General features: G+C 36.3%; 1 protein-coding gene across 1 annotated transcript in view; it reads right to left on the bottom strand.

The window, feature by feature from the left end:
• The window catches only part of FAM227B (family with sequence similarity 227 member B), a 218,371-nt gene that overhangs the window by 177,481 nt on the left and 18,727 nt on the right, over positions 1–22,163 (bottom strand). The window contains exons 6-8 of the mRNA XM_043472038.1: positions 19,076–19,111; positions 18,535–18,639; positions 12,736–12,834 (exon numbers count right to left, since the gene is read on the bottom strand). Coding sequence (XP_043327973.1) covers positions 12,736–12,834; positions 18,535–18,639; positions 19,076–19,111 — 240 coding nt within the window. The remainder of the gene's footprint in view (positions 1–12,735; positions 12,835–18,534; positions 18,640–19,075; positions 19,112–22,163) is intronic.

Genomic DNA, 22,163 nt, shown 5'->3' with positions numbered 1-22,163 from the left:
CTTTCCCTCCCCCCACCTCCAACTTCCCCCTCTTTCACCCCCTTCTGTGTCCAGCTTTGTCAGTGATCACACTCATATGGCTTGGGTTACCTAGAGCCTCTGGTTTTCCACCCATCCACTGATTTAATAATTCCTTTTAGCACATACCCACTGGGTCCAGTACATAGTAGGTACATTTCCTAATTTTTCCATTTGGGAAATTTCTATTCATTACTCAAGTTTGCTCCAGCACCATCTCTCCAATGCGGTCCCACTGCCTTCTCTGGAGAGTTCAGCAATAGGCCCTCTTAAGGAGACCCCAGTCCTTTTTACCAAAGCTTTGAAATCTTAGAAGCAGTGTATTAGGGAAATCCCTGAGTAGAATTCAGTGGTGGGCCTTGCTACTACCTTTTCTCCTCCTCTGTGGGACTCTAAAAGGCCCAAGAATCAGAAAGGAAGCCTTTAGCAGAGAGCACTTTTGGCAGGTGGCAGCTGGGTGGAAACCCATCAAGAAACGTTCAATGGTCTCCCAGCAAATCCCCTTCAGTTCAGTCAGTTCAGTCACTCAGTCGTGTCTGACTCTTTGCAACCCAATGAATCACAGCACAGCAGGCCTCCCTATCCATCACCAACTCCCGGAGTTTACCCAAGCTCATGTCCATCAAGTCGGTGATGCCATCCAGCCATCTCATCCTCTATCGTCCCCTTCTCCTCCTGCCCCCAATCCCTCCCAGCATCAGGGTCTTTTTTTTTTTTTTAATTTTTTTTTATTAGTTGGAGGCTAATTACTTCACAACATTTCAGTGGGTTTTGTCATACATTGATATGAATCAGCCATAATTTACACGTATTCCCATCCCGATCCCCCTCCCACCTCCCTCTCCACCCGATTCCTCTGGGTCTTCCCAGTGCACCAGGCCGAGCACTTGTCTCATGCATCCCACCTGGGCTGGTGATCTGTTTCACCATAGATAATATACATGCTGTTCTTTCGAAACATCCCACCCTCACCTTCTCCCACAGGGTCTGTTCTGTACTTCTGTGTCTCTTTTTCTGTTTTGCATATAGGGTTATCGTTACCATCTTTCTAAATTCCATATATATGTGTTAGTATGCTGTAATGTTCTTTATCTTTCTGGCTTACTTCACTCTGTATAATGGGCTCCAGTTTCATCCATCTCATTAGAACTGATTCAAATGAATTCTTTTTAATGGCTGAGTAATATTCCATGGTGTATATGTACCACAGCTTCCTTATCCATTCATCTGCTGATGGGCATCTAGGTTGCTTCCATGTCCTGGCTATTATAAACAGTGCTGCGATGAACATTGGGGTGCACGTGTCTCTTTCAGATCTGGTTTCCTCAGTGTGTATGCCCAGAAGTGGGATTGCTGGGTCATATGGCAGTTCTATTTCCAGTTTTTTAAGAAATCTCCACACTGTTTTCCATAGCGGCTGTACTAGTTTGCATTCCCACCAACAGTGTAAGAGGGTTCCCTTTTCTCCACACCCTCTCCAGCATTTATTGCTTGTAGACTTTTGGATAGCAGCCATCCTGACTGGCGTGTAATGGTACCTCATTGTGGTTTTGATTTGCATTTCTCTGATAATGAGTGATGTTGAGCATCTTTTCATGTGTTTGTTAGCCATCTGTATGTCTTCTTTGGAGAAATGTCTGTTTAGTTCTTTGGCCCATTTTTTGATTGGGTCATTTATTTTTCTGGAATTGAGCTGCAGGAGTTGCTTGTATATTTTTGAGATTAATCCTTTGTCTGTTTCTTCATTTGCTATTATTTTCTCCCAATCTGAGGGCTGTCTTTTCACCTTACTTATAGTTTCCTTTGTAGTGCAAAAGCTTTTAAGTTTCATTAGGTCCCATTTGTTTATTTTTGCTTTTATTTCCAATATTCTGGGAGGTGGGTCATAGAGGATCTTGCTGTGATTTATGTCGGAGAGTGTTTTGCCTATGTTCTCCTCTAGGAGTTTTATAGTTTCTGGTCTTACATTTAGATCTTTAATCCATTTTGAGTTTATTTTTGTGTATGGTGTTAGAAAGTGTTCTAGTTTCATTCTTTTACAAGTGGTTGACCAGTTTTCCCAGCACCACTTGTTAAAGAGGTTGTCTTTTTTCCATTGTATATCCTTGCCTCCTTTGTCAAAGATAAGGTGTCCATAGGTTCGTGGATTTATCTCTGGGCTTTCTATTCTGTTCCATTGATCTATATTTCTGTCTTTGTGCCAGTACCATACTGTCTTGATGACTGTGGCTTGTAGTAGAGTCTGAAGTCAGGCAGGTTGATTCCTCCAGTTCCATTCTTCTTTCTCAAGATTACTTTGGCTATTCGAGGTTTTTTGTATTTCCATACAAATTGTGAAATTATTTGTTCTAGTTCTGTGAAAAATACCGTTGGTAGCTTGATAGGGATTGCATTGAATCTATAGATTGCTTTGGGTAGAATAGCCATTTTGACAATATTGATTCTTCCAATCCATGAACACGGTATGTTTCTCCATCTGTTTGTGTCCTCTTTGATTTCTTTCATCAGTGTTTTATAGTTTTCTATGTATAGGTCTTTTGTTTCTTTAGGTAGATATACTCCTAAGTATTTTATTCTTTTTGTTGCAATGGTGAATGGTATTGTTTCCTTAATTTCTCTTTCTGTTTTTTCATTGTTAGTATATAGGAATGCAAGGGATTTCTGTGTGTTAATTTTATATCCTGCAACTTTACTATATTCATTGATTAGCTCTAGTAATTTTCTGGTAGAGTCTTTAGGGTTTTCTATGTAGAGGATCATGTCATCTGCAAACAGCGAGAGTTTCACTTCTTCTTTTCCTATCTGGATTCCTTTTACTTCTTTTTCTGCTCTGATTGCTGTGGCCAAAACTTCCAACACTATGTTGAATAGTAGTGGTGAGAGTGGGCACCCTTGTCTTGTTCCTGATTTCAGGGGAAATGCTTTCAATTTTTCACCATTGAGGGTGATGCTTGCTGTGGGTTTGTCATATATAGCTTTTATTATGTTGAGGTATGTTCCTTCTATTCCTGCTTTTTGGAGAGTTTTAATCATAAATGAGTGTTGAATTTTGTCAAAGGCTTTCTCTGCATCTATTGAGATAATCATATGGTTTTTATCTTTCAATTTGTTAATGTGGTGTATTACATTGATTGATTTGCGGATATTAAAGAATCCTTGCATTCCTGGGATAAAGCCCACTTGGTCATGGTGTATGATTTTTTTAATATGTTGTTGGATTCTGTTTGCTAGAATTTTGTTAAGGATTTTTGCATCTATGTTCATCAGTGATATTGGCCTGTAGTTTTCTTTTTTTGTGGCATCTTTGTCTGGTTTTGGAATTAGGGTGATGGTGGCCTCATAGAATGAGTTTGGAAGCCTACCTTCATCTGCAATTTTCTGGAAGAGTTTGAGTAAGATAGGTGTTAGCTCTTCTCTAAATTTTTGGTAGAATTCAGCTGTGAAGCCATCTGGTCCTGGGCTTTTGTTTGCTGGAAGATTTTTGATTACAGTTTCGATTTCCTTGCTTGTGATGGGTCTGTTAAGATCTTCTATTTCTTCCTGGTTCAGTTTTGGAAAGTTATACTTTTCTAAGAATTTGTCCATTTCATCCAAGTTGTCCATTTTATTGGCATAGAGCTGCTGGTAGTAGTCTCTTATGATCCTTTGTATTTCAGTGTTGTCTGTTGTGATCTCTCCATTTTCATTTCTAATTTTGTTAATTTGGTTCTTCTCTCTTTGTTTCTTAATGAGTCTTGCTAATGGTTTGTCAATTTTGTTTATTTTTTCAAAAAAACAGCTTTTAGCTTTGTTGATTTTTGCTATGGTCTCTTTAGTTTCTTTTGCATTTATTTCTGCCCTGATTTTTAAGATTTCTTTCCTTCTGCTAACCCTGGGGTTCTTCATTTCTTCCTTCTCTAGTTGCTTTAGGTGTAGAGTTAGGTTATTTATTTGGTTTTTTTCTTGTTTCTTGATGTAAGCCTGTAATGCTATGAACCTTCCCCTTAGCACTGCTTTTACAGTGTCCCATAGGTTTTGGGTTGTTGTGTTTTCATTTTCATTCATTTCTATACATATTTTGATTTCTTTTTTGATTTCTTCTATGATTTGTTGGTTATTCAGAAGCGTGTTATTTAGCCTCCATATGTTTGAATTTTTAACAATTTTTTTCCTGTAATTGAGATCTAATCTTACTGCACTGTGGTCAGAAAAGATGACTGGAATGATTTCAATTTTTTTGTAAAAATTCTTTTCTTAAGGCTTGTGTTAAAGCATGCTCAACTTTATCAAACCATGTATTAGATAGACAAGACCCACCACGAAAGGACAGACTAGGTGAAAGATTATAGATAGGAGAAATCCAGCCAGTTTTGTCATCTCAAGGCAATTTAATGACCAAAAATCCTAACCACTAATATTTTTCCTGTAAATAAGAAAAATAAATTTAATAGTAGCAGAGAAAATCCTAGTCTATCTTTTGGAATATCAGTGTTCTATAAGGCAATTTATGAATCATGGGTCAACCTCTTCATCTGATGGATAACAGGCTATGGAACTGAGAGACTGAATGTCTGCAAGATCACCTGTGTAATTAGTAGCAGATTATTTACTTCCAACCCACTGCTGGCTTCCTTCTATTATACTGTACACTTTTGTAAGATAGATCAAGATTGAGTATAAATATTTGGCAATGTTATGTTTTCTTGATAGACATTTATTTTATTTTAGGATTTATCCATAAAAACAGTTACTGACTTGAAAATACTTATGTATTTCTGATTTTACAGATGTCATTTCAACAAAGTATTTGAATGTGTCTTCTGCTTTGGAATGCTAGATGTTTACATTTCAAAATACTCAATTAAATTCCGTGCATCTTCATTGCACATTACTCAAGAACATAAATTATTTTAACCAAATTATTCTAAAATAGTAAAACAAACATTTGATTCATAAATTTGTTCATTGTTCTTTACTGTTAACAGGTGCTTAGTGTTGTACTTATGCATAACACAAGGGGTTAAGTCCTCTTAGACCAAAATATACTTTATAAAGTAAAAGGAAAATAATTTTGTAGATTAAAAAATCAAGAATATGCATAGGGTATTTTTCAGTATGCAAACAAATAGATTCTGTAAGGCTTTCAGCAGAATACAATATTCTGCAGTGGGGGCATAACTTAAAGTATTAGCTTTTTTACTCTACTTGAGGCAATTTTGCTTTCAAAGTAACAAAATACATTCTCATATGTGTTTAAATAAAATAGCTTTTCATAGTTCATTTGCCATAAATATAATTTGCATAACCAGTTAACTTCAGTATTTACCTGAAAGAATGTATCCTTTCGGCTTAGAGATATGCTCATGAAAAGTGACACATAACTTTCTGAAATTCTATCAAACAAGCAATCTTGACTTTCTCTGTCAGGCTTAAAAAATAAAACAGGTATGGAATTAAAACAATTAATATTACAATTTAAAATTAGAATTTGTTTACATAATGTCAGTAATTCTATCTATTCTCAAAAGGCAGATCAGTTGCTATAATGGAATGAGCCTGGGTTTTTGGCATCATGCAGACCTGAATTTAAATGCTGGCCCCATTATTCATTAGCTGCACTATCCTGGGCAAGTCCTAGTTTCCTTATCTGCAAATGTAGGTAATATATACATGCCTTAAAGTAGTATCTTAAAATTCAATTGGGACAAGGATCCCATTTTGTTTGACTTTTTAAAGCCCTCAGTGTGCCTGGCACACAGAAAGCATACCAATGTTTGATGAATTAATAAAGTTTCTTGAATAGTGGTTGGCATGCAGAAGGCTGTCAATGACATAGTTACCTTCTATCACTCTATAGCCATTCCAAATCCTTTATAATAAGTAACTCAGCACGAAATTAAAGCAATTACTGGAATGAGACAGCCATAGCCAGAACTAGTAAAATTGTGACATGATAGACTAAAAACAAAGTAGAATGTCATAAGAATGAAGAAATCTATAGATAATGATACTGTTAACATTATAGTAAAGTCTTAAGGTAGCATCTTGAATTCTTGCTCTATTAAGCAATGAGTAGATGAATTAAGAGTCCAAATTCATTTATGATATCAACAGTAGAACCACAAGCTGGCATTAATAGGTTTTGGTAATAAACACCAAAAATGATTAAATTCAGTGGTAATTTTCTATCAAATTAGCAAACCATATGAGCTGGGATTCATAAATGTATAGTATCTTAGAACTAAAATGGAAGTTAGATATCACCTAGGTTAAATCTCTCTAATTTAGTGATGGCAGTACTGTCCAGAAAGCTTAAGAGCATTATTTAAGGTTATACACAGTTAACTATTATTGATGCTGATGCTCAAATACTTTGGCTACCTGATGTGAAGAATTGACTCACTGGAAAAGACCCTGATGCTGGGAAAGATTGAAGGCAAGAGGAGAAGGGGACAACAGAGGATGAGATGGGCTGGATGGCATCATTGACTCGATGGACATGAGTTTGAGCAACCTCTGGGAGCTGGTGATAGACAGGGAAGCCTGGCATGCTGCAATCCATAGGGTTGCAAAGAGTCGGACACGACTGAGCAACTGAACTGATACACAGTTAAGTAACTGAAATCCAGACTAGAATCCAGGTCTCCTAACTCCCAATACAGCTCTCATGCTTCTGTAGTAAGTTTGCAGATGGAGATAGCAGCAGAAACAATAATGATAATATTAATAGCTAAAAATTATGGATCATTTATATAATGGGAAGTAGTTCTAAGATTTAGGGTTGTATGAGAATTAAATGAGATTATATATAATTTACTAGTGAATAAAGTTGGCATGTTTCAGCTACACAACTTACAATCATGTATGAAGGAATATCTAGACAGAAAGTTTCAGAACATGTCTTTGATTAATACAATTCAGTGTAATGTACACACCAAACATACTTCCACAGGAGACTTGAGTAGCAAAATAGTATGGTAAATTTTTATACATGTTTTGGTATGCTTGAAAAGAAAAGTCATCCTACAGCTGGTGGATATTCAAGTTACTGATATGCTCATTAGATCTAGCTGTTTAACACATGTTATATCATTCTCGCATTCCAGGAATAAAGGTCATTGGTCAGGCTGTATAACCCTTTTAATATGCTGCTGAATTCAGTTTCCTAATATTTTGTTGAAGGCTTTTGTATCAATATCCATCAAACAGGATATTGATCTGTACATTTTTTTTTTTTGTATTATCTTTAGCTTTGGTATCACGGCAATACTGGTCTCATAAAATGAGCTAGGAGTATTCCCTCCTCTTCAGGTTTTTTTTTTTTTTTTTTTTTTAGAAGAGTTTGAGAAGGACTGGTGTTAATTCTTCTTTAAATATTGGCAGAATTCATCAGTGAAGTCATTTGGTCCAGGACTTTCTTTGTTGGGAGGTTTCTGATTACTGATTTAATCTCCTTACTAGTCATAGATCTATTCAGATTGTCTATTTCATTATTCAGTCTTGGAAAATTATGTATTTCTAGGAACTTGTCCATTTTACACAGGCTATCCAGTTTGTTATTTTATGTTTGCTCACAGTCCACTTAATCCTTCTTATTTCTTGCTGATAGTAAAGTTCCTACTTTCATTTGACTGTAATTTGAGTCCTCTTACTCCTGCTGCTGCTGCTGCTGCTAGGTCACTTCAGTCGTGTCTGACTCTGTGCAACCCCATGGACAGCAGCCCACCAGGCTCCCCTGTCCACAGGATTCTCTAGGCAAGAATACTGGAGTGGGTTGCCATTTCCTTCTCCCTTACTCTTGCTAGAGGTTTGTCAATTTGATTGATCTCAAGGAATAACTTTTTGATTTTATTGCTTTTCTCTACTATTTTTCAATTCTCTATTTTATTTATCTCCACTCTAATCTATTCATTCCTTCCTTCTGTTAACTAAGGGTTCAGTTTGTCATTCTTTTTCTAGTTCTTACCTAGGTAAATTTAGGTTGTTGATATATTGTTTATTGATTTGTTTAAAACTATAAATTTCTCTTTTAGCACTGCTTTTGTTTTTCCCTGCGAGTTTTGGTATGTTCTGCTTTTGTTTTCATTTGTCTCAAGCTATTTTCTAATTTTCCCTGTGATTTATTCTTTGAGTTATTGGTTGTTTGGGAACTCTTATACATTAATGGCAACTCATTCTAGTAATCTTGCCTGGAAAATCCCATGGCTAGAGGAGCCTGGTGGGTTACAGTCCATGGGATTGCAAAAGTGTTGGACATGACTGAGTGACTAAGCAACGACAACAACTGGTCTTTATTATTTCCTTTCTTCTGCATACTTTGGGTTTTCATTTGTTTTTCCAGTTTCCTACACTAGAAGCTGGGCTCATGGTTTATGAGAACACTCCGTATTTCAAATCTAGGCATCTTAATGCTTTAAATTTCCAAATACTGCTTGAGGTATATCCCCCAAATTTAATCTGCATTTTCATTTTCAATAAGCTCAAAATACTTTTCAATTTCTCTATTGATTTCTGCTTTGACCCATAGTTCCTGAGAAGTATGTTAGTTTCCAAATATTTGAGGATTTTCCAGATAGCTTTCTGTTATCCATTTACAATCTAATTCCATTTTGGTCTAAAAACATGACCTGAACTCTTTTAATTTTATTAGAATGTTTCCCTAGCCCAGAATATAGTTGGTAAAGATTTAATATGTACATGAGAAAAACGTGTATTCTACTGTCATTAACAGGAATGCTTAATAAATATCAATTAAATACATAAAGTTGGTTAACAAAGTGTTGCTCAAATCATCTATATCATTCTGTATCATTAACTGATTTCTGTACATTCTACCAATTACTGAGACGGAGGTGCTGAAATATCTAACTGTATTTATAGATTTGTCTAGTTCTCTTTTAAGTATTAAATTTTTTATTAAATGTGTTTCAAAGCATTTTAATTAGGTATATAAATATTCCATTGTTATGTCATAATGATGAATTGACTACTTTGTGTTTATGTTAGTCACTCAGTCATGTCCAACTCCTTGCAACCCTATGGACTGTAGCCTGCAAGGTTCCTCTGTCCATGGAATTCCCCAGGCAAGAATACTGGAATGGGTAGCCATTCCCTTCTCCAGGAGATCTTCCAGACCCAGGGATTGAACCTGGGTCTCCTGCATTGGAGGCAGATTCTTTACTATCTGAGCCACCAGGCTCATCATACAGTTACTCTTCCCTGGTAACATTCTTTGCTTTCAGATTTACTCTGTATGATGAGTTCAAAAAAGTTGTTATTTTTGTGGGTTACATATGGCTTATCATTGATATTTTATGGGTATAAGTGACACACTCTCCAGGCTTCTGAATCATTTTGAGGGCCAAACTCCCATGGACAATTTTGAAACCTTTAAGGGTATATCATTACTAGAATTCTTCTAGTTAAACATCATCAGGGAAACTTTTATCATTAGCTACACATTGGCCAGCAATTTTTGTTTTCACTATGAATATAACAATAAACAATACTAATGATAGATGTATCCACTGAACACTTAGCATATACCCTATATACCATTTAAATAACTTCTATGTAAACAAACAACTTTAAATGCATTTTCTAACTCCCAATAAACAGATAAAATAGGTAACCATCTCAACCTCTGTTGTTTCCTTCTCCTCCCGCCTTCAATCTTTCCCAGCATCAGGGTCTTTTCAAATGAGTCAGTTCTTCACATCAGGTGGCCAAAGTATTGAAATTTCACCCTAACTACTGGGAAAACCAGATTTAAAATTTTAATTTCTTGGATTCAGTTCAGTTCAGCTCAGTTCGGTCACTCAGTCGTGTCTGACTCTTTGTGACCCCATGAACTGCAGCACGTCATGCAACCATCTCATCCTCTGTCATCCCCTTCTCCTCCCGCCTTCAATCATTCCCAGCATAAGGGACTTTTCAAATGAGTCAGTTCTTTGCATCAGGTGGCCAAAGTACTGGAGTTTCAGCTTCAGCCTCAGTCCTTCCAATGAATATTCAGGACTGATTTCCTTTAGAATGGACTGGTTGGATCTCCTTGCAGTCCAAGGGACTCTCAAGAGTCTTCTCCAACATCACAGTTCAAAAGCATCAATTCTTTGACGCTCAGCTTTCTTTATAGTCCAACTCTCACATCCATATACGACTACTGGTAAAACCATAGCCTTGACTAGATGGACCTTTGTTGGCAAAGTAATGTCTCTGCTTTTTAATATGCTGTCTAGGTTGGTCATCGGAGAAGGCAATGGCAACCCATTCCAGTACTCTTGCCTGGAAAATCCCATGGATGGAGGAGCCTGGTAGGCTGCAGTGCTTGGGGTCGAGAAGAGTCGGACACGACTGAGTGACTTCACTTTCACTTTCATGCATTGGAGAAGGAAATGGCAAACCACTCCAGTGTTCTTGCCTGGAGAATCCCAGGGATGGCGGAGCCTGGTGGGCTGCCATCTATGAGGTCACACAGAGTCGGACACGACTGAAGCGACTTAGTCGCAGCAGCAGCAGCAGGTTGGTCATAATTTTTCTTCCAAGGAGTAAGCATCTTTTAATTTCATGGCTGCAGTCACCATCTGCAGTGATTTTGGAGCCCCCCAAAATAAAGTCTGTCACTGTTTCCTGGATTTAAGCGCAGCAGTTTTTCTACTAGATCAATCTAACACTAAGTCACAGGTAATAAAAGAAATTTGCTTTTATATTAGCCACTAACAATTACTGAAGCATACTGAATCATGCTATAGTCTAGAGTATGATTATATATTATTTTGTATTGTTGGTAATAAAATTGACTGTTGGTAATTAAATTGTACTAGTGGCTTGGGGGGAGGTTATTTTAGTTATACAGTCAGTACTATTTATCATTTATAAGGTGGACCTAAAAATAGATAGAATGTATGTGTTTTGTATTCACCTGAAAATGTAGTACAGCTTGAAATATGTGCTTACCTAACAGTACAAATATTCCCACATGATGCTGATAAAAATGTCTGAGCATTCACCACATTTATTTGATGTATTTAGGAAGCCAAGAGGCCATGCTATTAATCTAGTTCACTGGCTTCATATACTTAACAAAAGAACCCTCTTAGAAATAAAATCATAGGTGAAATGCAAGGAACAGAACAGATGAAAGAGGCGCTGTTTTGGTTAAATCATGGAAATGTTGCTTCAGTATGACTTGTATACCCTTTCAGTTCCCTTAGAACAATAGCAGAACACTCACCCAGATCAATCATATAATGTTCCTCAAAACACAACAGAGATCTTAACGATATTGGAAATGTTATTAAATTGTAAGATTTTTAAATAATTACTATAATTTCAGGAAGCCAGTACTTTATAGAGAATAGTTTGCTTACAGATAAAATGACTTCTAATTCCTTCTTATTCCACAGATACCCCTATAAATGTAATGGGCTGTTAACATTTTTGTGTCAGATCTGTTTGTTCCAAATAATGTAGCTTGACAAAGCAGTTACTAGAAACATTGCTAGACTATGTTTCCTTCAAAAACTTGTTATATATATAATCCTAACAGATTTAAGTGGGAAAGTAATGTTTTCTGTTATTATGGAAAAATACAAATTTGGAATCCAAATCTGAAAAAAGAAAGTTAAGGTAATGAAAGTCTGATTTTATGTTTCCCTACATAATTACCTTTGTAGAACTGATACACCACTTCCTATTTCTCATTCAACTCCTAACAGTATCAGAAATACAGGACAGATACTCTTACCTTGAATTACATTAATTATTCTAACACATGTGAAGTGATGATGAAGTGAAAGTTGCTCAGTTATTGTCCGACTCTTTGCGACCTCATGGACTATACGGTCCACAGGATTCTCTAGGCCAGCATACTGGAGTGGGTAGCCTTTCCCTGCTCCAGGGCATCTGCTCATCCCAGGAATCAAATCAGGTCTCCCGCATTGCTGATGGATTCTTTAGCAGTTGAGCCACAAGGAACATAATGCTCTATTCAAATAGTTTTATGAAAAATCAATAGAACTCATTCCTTCATTGTATGAAAGAATCCAGAAGCAGTTTTCTTTGGGCAATTTGAGCTGGGGAGGTGAAGAACTGAGCTTAATATCAGACTTCCCTGATGGGGCAGCACACCTTCTTAATGCTTGGACTGTGATCCCCAGCATTACTCTGCTTTTCATTCTTCTAGATCCAGAGGCCAAAGAGCAGCCATTGGTATTTACCACTTTCTCCAGGCTCATGTATTCTCTGACGTAAGACTCACATACTGCTTATTTCCATTCTCTTATTGCTTCCCAGATAGCCATGTCTTTCTCTTTTTAATCCTAAGCAGAGTTTTCATCTTTCTGAATCAAGACAGGACCCTCTCCCCATCTGATATATTGTGTTTTCTAAGTGAAACCTCTTTCAAATGTCACTGATTTGCAGTGGATTTTCTCTTTAGTGTTCATCAGTGCATTATGCTATTGAGTAAAGCTAAAACTTTATTATTTACTACAGTGTTTGATTTAACTAATCTTTTTTTGACTAATACAGACTCTGGATCTTTGAAATCCACATTAAGGTTTTAACTCCTCTAAAAGAACTCTAGATTTCAAACATGACTTCTAATATATGCAGAATATCTAAAAAAACAAGCTTTGTGACAGGATCAGAACATTAAAAAATACCAATGTTACCTCTAATGAAAAATTATGCTGCAAATCAACTTTTTTAAAGGAAGTTTAAAAAATAACATTTTACCTTAAATTTATGGAGAAACCACCACCAAAAGCTATCATGCAAAAGAGCAATAGAGGCTTCTGAGAGAAAATGACTTCTCCAGATTTTAAAAACTTTTCCCTATGGAAAAAAGATATATATAATCAAATTAATATGTATTATAAGACACATTCATATAAATAGGCTTTATAAAGAGTACGTATTTAATAGTTATAGATGACCACTGCTCAATAGAAATTTAATATGAGCCATATATATATTAAGTTTTCTAGTAGACATTTTAACAAAGTAAAAAGGTGAAGTTTTAGTGACATTTAACCAAATACATTTAAAGTATTAGTATTATAATAAATGTTATAAAATTATTAACAAAATATTTTATATTCCTTTGGGTACTAGGTCCTTGAAATATAGTACATATTTTATATTTATAGCACATCTCAATTTGAACACTGTATTTTCTTCAAAAATACTAGATCATAATTAGATTTTATAAAATATATGGTTATTATTTTTTAACTCTAATTTAAAGTTGTTCAATAATTGAATCAAGTAATTTTAAAATTTATGTATAATTAAAGTAAAAAATTTTTAAAATTCAGCTAATCACAGGCATAGAAAATAAACTTAAGGTTATCAAAAGGGAAAGTAGTGGAGAGGGATAAATCATAAGTTTGGGATTAACAGATACACACCAAGGTCCCACTGTATAGCATAGGAAACTATATTCAATACCTTGTAATAACCTAGAGTGGAAATACCTTGTAATAACCTATAATGGAAAAAAAACCTTAAAAAGTGTATATATATAATACATATTATATATATAGTATAACTGAATCACATTGCTGTACCCCAGAAACCAACACAACACTGTTAAACTATTTTTTCAATAAAAAAAATTCAACTGAGTTACAACAGGCATATTTCATACGCTAAGTAATCACATTTGGTTAGCAGTTATTGAAATGGCAGTGTAGGCTAAACCAGGACTAGCAAAAATCCAGGACACATGCTACAGTTTCCCTTTTATGATAAAGACAGATATCAACAATCATGGGATTCTAACCCAATGGGCCCCATCGTAAGTCTAGAGCCTAACTAAACATAGTATTCTTTCTTAGCAATTCATCAAAACGGGCACATGAAGTTAATTTACCATGACTACTAGAGACTAAGTCTTGGTTTAAAAAGGTACATTCAATGGATCATTTTATCTTATTCACTAAAAGTTTTTAAATGCCAGATTCAGTACAGTTCAAGATTTCTTTCAATGAAATCCACAGGTAGGAACTTCTCTTCCTCAAGTACAAGTCTACAAAAAGGATATTGTACAAATTTTTATGTGTGCTCAGTCAGTTCAGTCCTGTCCGACTCTGTGACCCAACGGACTGTAGCTGGCCCGGCTCCTCTGTCCATGGGATTTCCCAGGCAAGAAGACTGGAGGGGGTTGCCATTTCCTTCTCCAGGGGATCTTCCTCATCAAGGGACTGAACCTGCACCTCCTGTATTGGTAGGAGGATTCTTTACCCCTGAGTCAGGAGGGAAACTTGCAAACTTTTATACCAAGGAGATTTTTTATCATGCATTCTGGAGGGGCACTTCTTTTTCAAAGGCCACTTTTTATAGAGTACACTGGTAACAGCTTCAACTTATTTAGTACTCCTTAATTACAAAAAACATAAAGAAAAAAGTAGAAAGTTAAAATAAAAGAGAAAAATCTGAATTTCTGTTGAAATACTTTCCAAATTTCAAGCAAGAATGCTTTTCAGTGTAAACTAATTACATGATTGCTTCTGTTCTAAGCTTTGGTTACACTTAGTGACACTAACTTTTGGGAAAATTCCAAATTCTGTAAATTATCATCAGTATTTAGTCAAAACAACAAAAAATAGAAATCAGCCAAAAAAATCCAAACCCAGCTTAAAAAGTTAAATGGTACTTTCTTCCATTAACCTTTACCTTTTGTGATACTTTGATTCATATAAATGTAAACATACCTTGAAGCCTATATACTATCTGACTTGGAACTTTTTCTCCTATTACTGATTCTTTTAATAGGTTGGATAACACTACTCCTAATGTCCTCTAAGACATTTTGTGTATATCTGTATGTTTGTGGCTCAGCTTTCTCATAATATAGGCCTCGTCTCACCCAATTCAATAAAATGTTTACTGAGCATCATCTGTAGTCAAGGTTCTATTCTGGGTGGTACACGGGATAATTTATACTTTATCAAGAAACTTAATCTATGACTGTATGTGCAAGAATGTTATTTGGACAGGGTAACGTGAATCCAGTCAATTTCATGGATTGCCTCGACTTCAAGCATGTAACAGTAACCCTTTAACAGTCTCTTCCCAAGCTTCAGATTCATAAAGTTCAGACTCTTGGGAAGTTACAATAAGCATTTCTATGAAATAACATTCCTTCTGATATTATTTTCCTACACTTATTTTTTCTTCACTTTAATTTCATCATCTATTTGAATGCCATTGCATTGCATATGTGTAGCAGGCCAATTGCCTTCTCATACTGTTCATAGAGTTCTCACAGCAAGGATACTGGTGGGGTTTCTCATTACCTCCTCCAGGGGACCATGTTCTCTCAGAACCTTTGACTATGTGGATTACAAAAAACTATGGAAAATTCTTAAAGAGGGGAATACCAGACCATCTTACCTGTCTCCTGAAAAACCTGTATGCAGCTCAAGAAGCAACAGGTAGACCCACAAGGGAACAACTCACTGGTTCAAACTTGGGAAAGGAGTACAAGGCTGTATATTGTCACCCTATTTAACTTATATGCAGGTACATCATGAAAAGTGCAAGGCTAGATGAATCACAAGCTGGAATCAAGACTGCCAGGAGATATATCAAGAACCTGAGATATGCAGATAGTACTGCTCTAATGGCAGAAAGTAAAGAGGAACTAAAGAGCCTCTTGATGGGGTGAAAGAGGAGAGTGGAAAAGCTGGTTTAAAAGTCAACATTCAAAAAACTAAGATCATGGCATCTGGTCCCATCACTTCATGATAAATAGAAGGGGAAAAAGTGGAAGCAGTGACAGATTTTCTTGGGGTCCAAAAATCACTTCAGACAGTGACTGCAGCCATGAAACTGAAAGATACTTGCTCCTTGGAAGAAAAGCTATGAAAAACATAGAGTATTAAAAAGCAAAGACATAACTTTGCTTACAAAGTTCCAAATATAGTCAAAGCTGTGGTTTTTCTAGTAGTCACATACAGATGTGAGAGCTGGACTATAAAGAAGGCTGAGTGCTAAAGAACTGATGCTTTCAAATTGTGGAGATGGAAAATATCCTTGAGGGTCCTTTGGACAACAAGGAGATCAAACTAGTCAATCCTAAAGGAAATCAACTCTGAATGTTCATTACAAGGACTGTTGCTGAACACTCTGGCCACCTGATGCAAAGAGCCAACTCACTGGAAAAGACTCTTACGTTGGGAAAAATTGAAGGCAAAAGGAGAATGGAGTGGCAGAGGATGAGATGGTTAGGTAGCATCATCAACTTGAAGGACATGAATTTGAGCAAACTCCAGGAGACAGTGCAGGACAGGGAAGCTTGGCGTGTTGCAGTTCATGGGGTCGCAAACAGTTGAGGACACAGCAATTGAACCATGACAACAGGCCCATCAAAATTCTTTTTTCAAATCAGGTAGGTGTATTAACAAATAGAACACTGGTTATCTATGTCTAGATATACCACTGCTTGTTGTTATTGATAGATGCTAAGTCGTGTCCAGCTCTTTGTGACCCCATGGACTGTAGCCTGCCAAGCTTCTCTGTCCTTGGCATACTCCAGGCAAGAATACTGGAGTGGGTTGCCACTTCCTACTCCAGGGGATCTTCCCAACTCAGGGATCATGCCCACCTCTCCTATATTGGCAGGTGGATTCTTTACCACTGAACTACCAGGGAAGCCCATATTGTTGGTACATAAACTCAAAATATCCTAAACCTAGCTGCCTGTCATATCCTGTGCACTTCTTACCCCAAACCCATATCTACTTACACTCCTCCCTTTTCCACTTCTTATCAAAAATGCTGGCATCCTCCAAGTATACAAAATACTCCTCACAGCTGTACTTCTATGTCTTGTTTATGTGACTGACTTGTGATCTATGTTAGATGTACAGGCATCCATGTTTAAAATATAGTCCCATTTTAGAATACAAAATGCTAAGATGAAAGATTATAGAATGTCTAGAACATTCCTAAGATTATTTTAACAATACTTAATATTAATTTCTTTATAATAAAACCTTTTCCCTGAGGAAACTTTGGAAAATATACAAAGTAACCAACATGCTCATGATCCAGGCATAATCATACCACCCATAGTTTTTCTCTTAAAAAATGCAATCAGGTGATTGTATCATGAGGGCAAACTAAGACTTCCCTCTCATCAATATCCCATAAAATATAAAAAAGAATTGAGAAACATCTGTATTAGCATAGAAAATAAGAAAAGGTGTCATTACTAAATCATTTTAGGTGGAGTTTTCAAATGAATTCTGTGGTTTCCTAATGAAGGGGCAAATAGGAGGCCCAAATCAGGTTAATCAGACTATTTCTTGGAATATTTTTTCTTGAGGATGAAACACTAAAGTGACACACTCTCATCTTGAAGAGGAATGGGCAGAAAATAATGGCTGACACTGATTTATCCAAGTTTAATGGTTGGCTGCGCTCCTTCTGGGAAATGGCAACCCACTCCAGTATTCTTGCCTGGAGAATCCCAGGGACAGAGGAGCCTGGTGGGCTGCCGTCTATGGGGTTGCACAGAGTTGGACATGACTGATGTGACTTAGCAGCAGCAGCAGTGCTCCTTCTGTTCATCTATAGGGGACTGTAGTAGGAGAGAAGATGGATTTTGTGTTGAGAAATAAAGAGCCACAGGAAGGCTAGTGGTGAAGGACAGGAAGAAGGTCTGTGTGCATGCATGCTAAGTTGCTTCAGTTGTGTCCAACTCTTTGTGACCCCATGGACTGGAGCCTACCAGGCTCCTCTATCCATAGGATTCTCCAGGCAAAAATACTGGAGTAGGTTGCCGTGCCCACCTTCAGGGGATCTTCCCAACTCAGGAATTGAACCCCAAGTCTCTTACCTCGGCTGCATTGGCAGGTGGGTTTTTTACCACAAGCACTGCCTGGGAAGCTCCAAGAAGAGGGTCTACTAAGAGCCAAGTCCATCTCAGAGTCTGCCTGGAGGTACAAGGAGCATTGTCCACGTCCCCAGGAAACAGAAACCTTTTTAGTTGATCACTTAATATTTAAATGAGAGGGAAATCAATACCCAAAACCACTCAAATCTCATCCTATACCTGGCATTCAATGGCCAATGATCTATTTACCTTCCTGTGTGCAGTTTTTCAATAAACTGGCTATTGATACTTCTGTAGAGATATTTCTTAAAAATTCATCAGAAACTTGAAGGTTCAAAAGGTGGGGCTGTGGGGAAGGGTTCTCCTAAATTATCTTGACATCAAAATGAGCAGGCTAACATATCGTGAGCTGATAGAGCAGGAAGAGGGGGAAATACCTGTTACAGTCACGTGCCTAACCAATGCACACTAGCAACCTCAGACTCCTGAGGCAGTAACACAGAATCAAATATATTCTCTTTTGGTGATCAAGGTGTTAAAAATATCACTGGTCTTTTCTGCTAGACTTAATGCCTGAAAGAATTAAATCTTGCTTAATACCTAATCTGTCATAGCTTTAAATAAAGGCCTAATTCATTAAATCATATTCTCAAGATTTATCATATAATAGAAATAAAATAATATTTACATACATCGAAGTTATGGGCCTTTAAAATAAAAAGATAAATTCGTTCAGCATTCAGATGTCTAGGTAGCTGAGTAAGCTCATTTGTTCTGAATCCTGGGAAGTTACAACCCTAGAAAGAAGGAAAATCACAGAACAGGAATTACTTAATTCTTTTCATGTAACTACAGAAGACAGGTAAAAATTTTACTAGCATTCATTAGCAATTATATTATAAACTTTTACTAAAAATAAGTAAATATACTTTATCCCACCTAAGAAAAATCTTCATATTATCTGTTTCTATGATATTAAGAGCCCTGGCATATTCATATGCCAAATTTCAAAGCAAAAGCAATTATTTCAGAATTTTAACTTAAATTACAACAACTTTTAGATAGGCTACACATAAAGAAACTGACAAGTCAGAAAAAGACAGCTTCTGTATTTTTTCCAACTCTTTCTCCTGGGGCCATTATCTGTATTTATTGCTATATTACTTTAAACATTCTTTTAGTTCCACATAATATTTTTGATATATAATCTCATAAAGCAGAAATTTTAAATACCTCTATATCCTTCTTTGTCTCCATTTCATCTGAAAGCTGGAAAAAATTTAAAATAAAATCTTTAAAATTCTAAATTTAAGAAGTTTTAGACTTTGTAACTCTACTAACTATGTGTGTGTGTGTGTGTGTGTCTTACTGAGACAGAGAATGCTGTTGCTACATAAGATCCTGAGAATACAAAAATATTCCTTGCCCTCAAGTTAGTCTGGGGGCAAGAGAGGAGTCAGCTACATATACAAAACACAAAGACATAAGAGCTATAATAGAAATATATACCAACTACTTATTGCAGCTTGATTTTTCTGGGAAACAGACTGTGAGGTGAAACACCAATTTAGTGTTCAGAATGTTTATGAGGATTGATTATCAATGGAAGGCAAGAGGAGACAGACAGAAGATGGAAAAATCAGCTATGTATGAGGCAAGTCAGTCAGCCCTGACCCTGAGCAGAGCTCTAAAAGTGAAAGGACCCATAGCAGTTGTCCTGAACTGGGTTGAAACAGTCAGGTCTTTCTGTTTCCAACTTGTGAGTCCTGGACGGTAGTGTGAGTGAGTAATTCCTAGATGATAGTTTCCTTGGGAGAAGAGGTTCTGTCTATGAGAGCAATCCCTGAAGGAGCTGACAGCTGAAGGATGTCCACTAACAACGCTTTTAGCAGCTGGGGCAAAAGGTCCTTCTTTGAAGGGGAATCTGGGTGGCACATCTTCATGTCCATGACACCACTTTACACAGAAAACAGGAGCCCTTCTGTCTAGATTAGTTTGGGTGTTCTACACATGCTAATATATTGTTTATTAACTACCCTGCAGGCAAGATTATACACATTACACACATACATGTATCATTTAAGAGATGACATAGGAAACTAATTAGAAAGGATGATTATATACTGCCATATGAAAGAGGATCATGTTATTGCCATTTAAAGAATTGGCAAATGGATAGAAAAGAGAAGGAAAATGAGATTAGTTATAAGAAATAAAGCTGTATGCTTGAGAGCTACAGACATAATTGATCAATCAAGATGGGATTTTAAAAGATATTAATCTTGAAGTCCTGGTTTTAGTTTGCAGAAAACAAAGAAACACTGGAAGTTTCCAAAGAGTAGAGTAATAGTAACACAAAGCTAGTTCTTGATAATACAATCTGGAAAATATACCACAAAAATATAAATAATAAATTTTAAAATCCTGATAAAATCTAGTAAGACATATTTAACAAAGTTATCATTAAAAGTTTTGTTAGTGCAATTCACTTAAAAGGTCATTTCAAGAGATCCCGAAAAGCATTTGATAAAATTCACTAGAATTTTTGAAATCCTTTTGAAAATACAAAATTTACAATGACTAACATAACTAGTTATGTTGGCTTAAAACTCAACATTCAGAAAACTAAGATCATGGCATCTGGTCCTATCACTTCATGGCAAATAGATGGGGAAACACTGGCAACAGTGACAGACTTTATTTTTGGGGGCTCCAAAATCACTGCAGATAGTGAGTGCTGCCATGAAATTAAGAGATGCTTGCTCCTTAGAAGAAAAGTTATGACCAACCTAGGCAGCTTATTAAAAAGCAGAGACATTACTTGGCCAACAAAGGTCTGTCTAGTCAAATATATGGTTTTTCCAGTAGTCAAATATGGATGTGAGAGTTGGACTATAAAGAAAGCTGAGTGCAGAAGAATTGGTGCTTTTGAACTGTGGTGTTGGAGAAGACTCCTAAGAGTCCCTTGGACTGCAAGGAGATCCAACCAGTCAATCCTAAAGAAAATCAGTCCTGAATATTCATTGGAAGGACTGATGCTAAAGTTGAAACTCCAATACTTCAGTCACCTGATGCAAAGAACTGACTCATTTGAAAAGACCCTGATGCTGGGCAAGATTGAAGGCAGGAGGAGAAGGGCACAACAGAGGATGAGATGGCTGGATGGCATCACCGACTCGATGGACATGAGTTTGAGTAAATTTCGGGAGTTAGTGATGGACAGGGAAGCCTGGCGTGCTACAGTTCATGGAGTCACAAAGAGTCAGACACTACTGAGTGTCTGAACTGAACTGTACCTCCTTTCTAGAAAAGAATTTGGCAATATGTATCAAAACACTTAGATTTTCACATTTTTACCATGTATTAGCAGTTTCACTCCTGAAATTTATCATAAAATAATCATGCATAATCACAAATTTTAGCTCCAAATATATTCCTAGCAGCTTTGTAAATAATAATGAAATTTAACCAAACATCCAACAAGAAGGCCATTACATTAGTTTATTTTTTAAATGATGTAGACGCCCTTCTACATTTTGTAATGGTAAAAATTCCATAAAACATTTAATTTTTTATGTTTAAAAGTTAGTTTAATTTGAATTTAAAATGTTTTTAAATAAAAAGAAAAATGAAAATAACAATAGTGAGATATGTTATTTATCTATAAATGATAAAATAAGGATGCTTATCCTGTTTAGTGCTTATTGCTTAGTTTTCTATAATGACTACCTTAGTCATAATCAGGAAAAATAACATAGAAAGTAATTTGAAATTTAAAAAATATTTGAGGAGGTGGATGGATGAATGGCTGCATTTCAAGTTTTTCTAGCTTTAATTTTAGAATGTATTTTTTGAAAAAGACGAAGTTTATCAAACTCAAAAGCCTATCATAATTCTAATCAAACTCTCAGATTTTTTTTTAAAAGTTAACAAAGTATTTCTATAGGCAATAAAAACTGTTATTTTTTCCTAAAGGAAAAGGACATATGGGACATATACCCCTAAGTATAAGATGTTATAAATTTTTAAATAAGCAGAGGATAAAATAAGTCTTCAAATAAATTGCAGTGATGTGAGAACACCAACAGTCATACCGAGTGTATAAAGAAGACTATGAGCCCAGCTATTTTAAAAATACAGGGATATTATCTATGGTGAAACAGATCACCAGCCCAGGTGGGATGCATGAGACAAGTGCTCGGGCCTGGTGCACTGGGAAGACCCAGAGGAATCGGGTGGAGAGGGAGGTGGGAGGGGGGATCGGGATGGGGAATACGTGTAACTCTATGGCTGATTCATATCAATGTATGACAAAACCCAC

This window comes from Cervus canadensis, chromosome 6, assembly GCF_019320065.1.
Source record: "Cervus canadensis isolate Bull #8, Minnesota chromosome 6, ASM1932006v1, whole genome shotgun sequence".
Taxonomy (NCBI): domain Eukaryota; kingdom Metazoa; phylum Chordata; class Mammalia; order Artiodactyla; family Cervidae; genus Cervus; species Cervus canadensis.
This window is presented reverse-complemented; position numbering and strand designations above follow the sequence as displayed.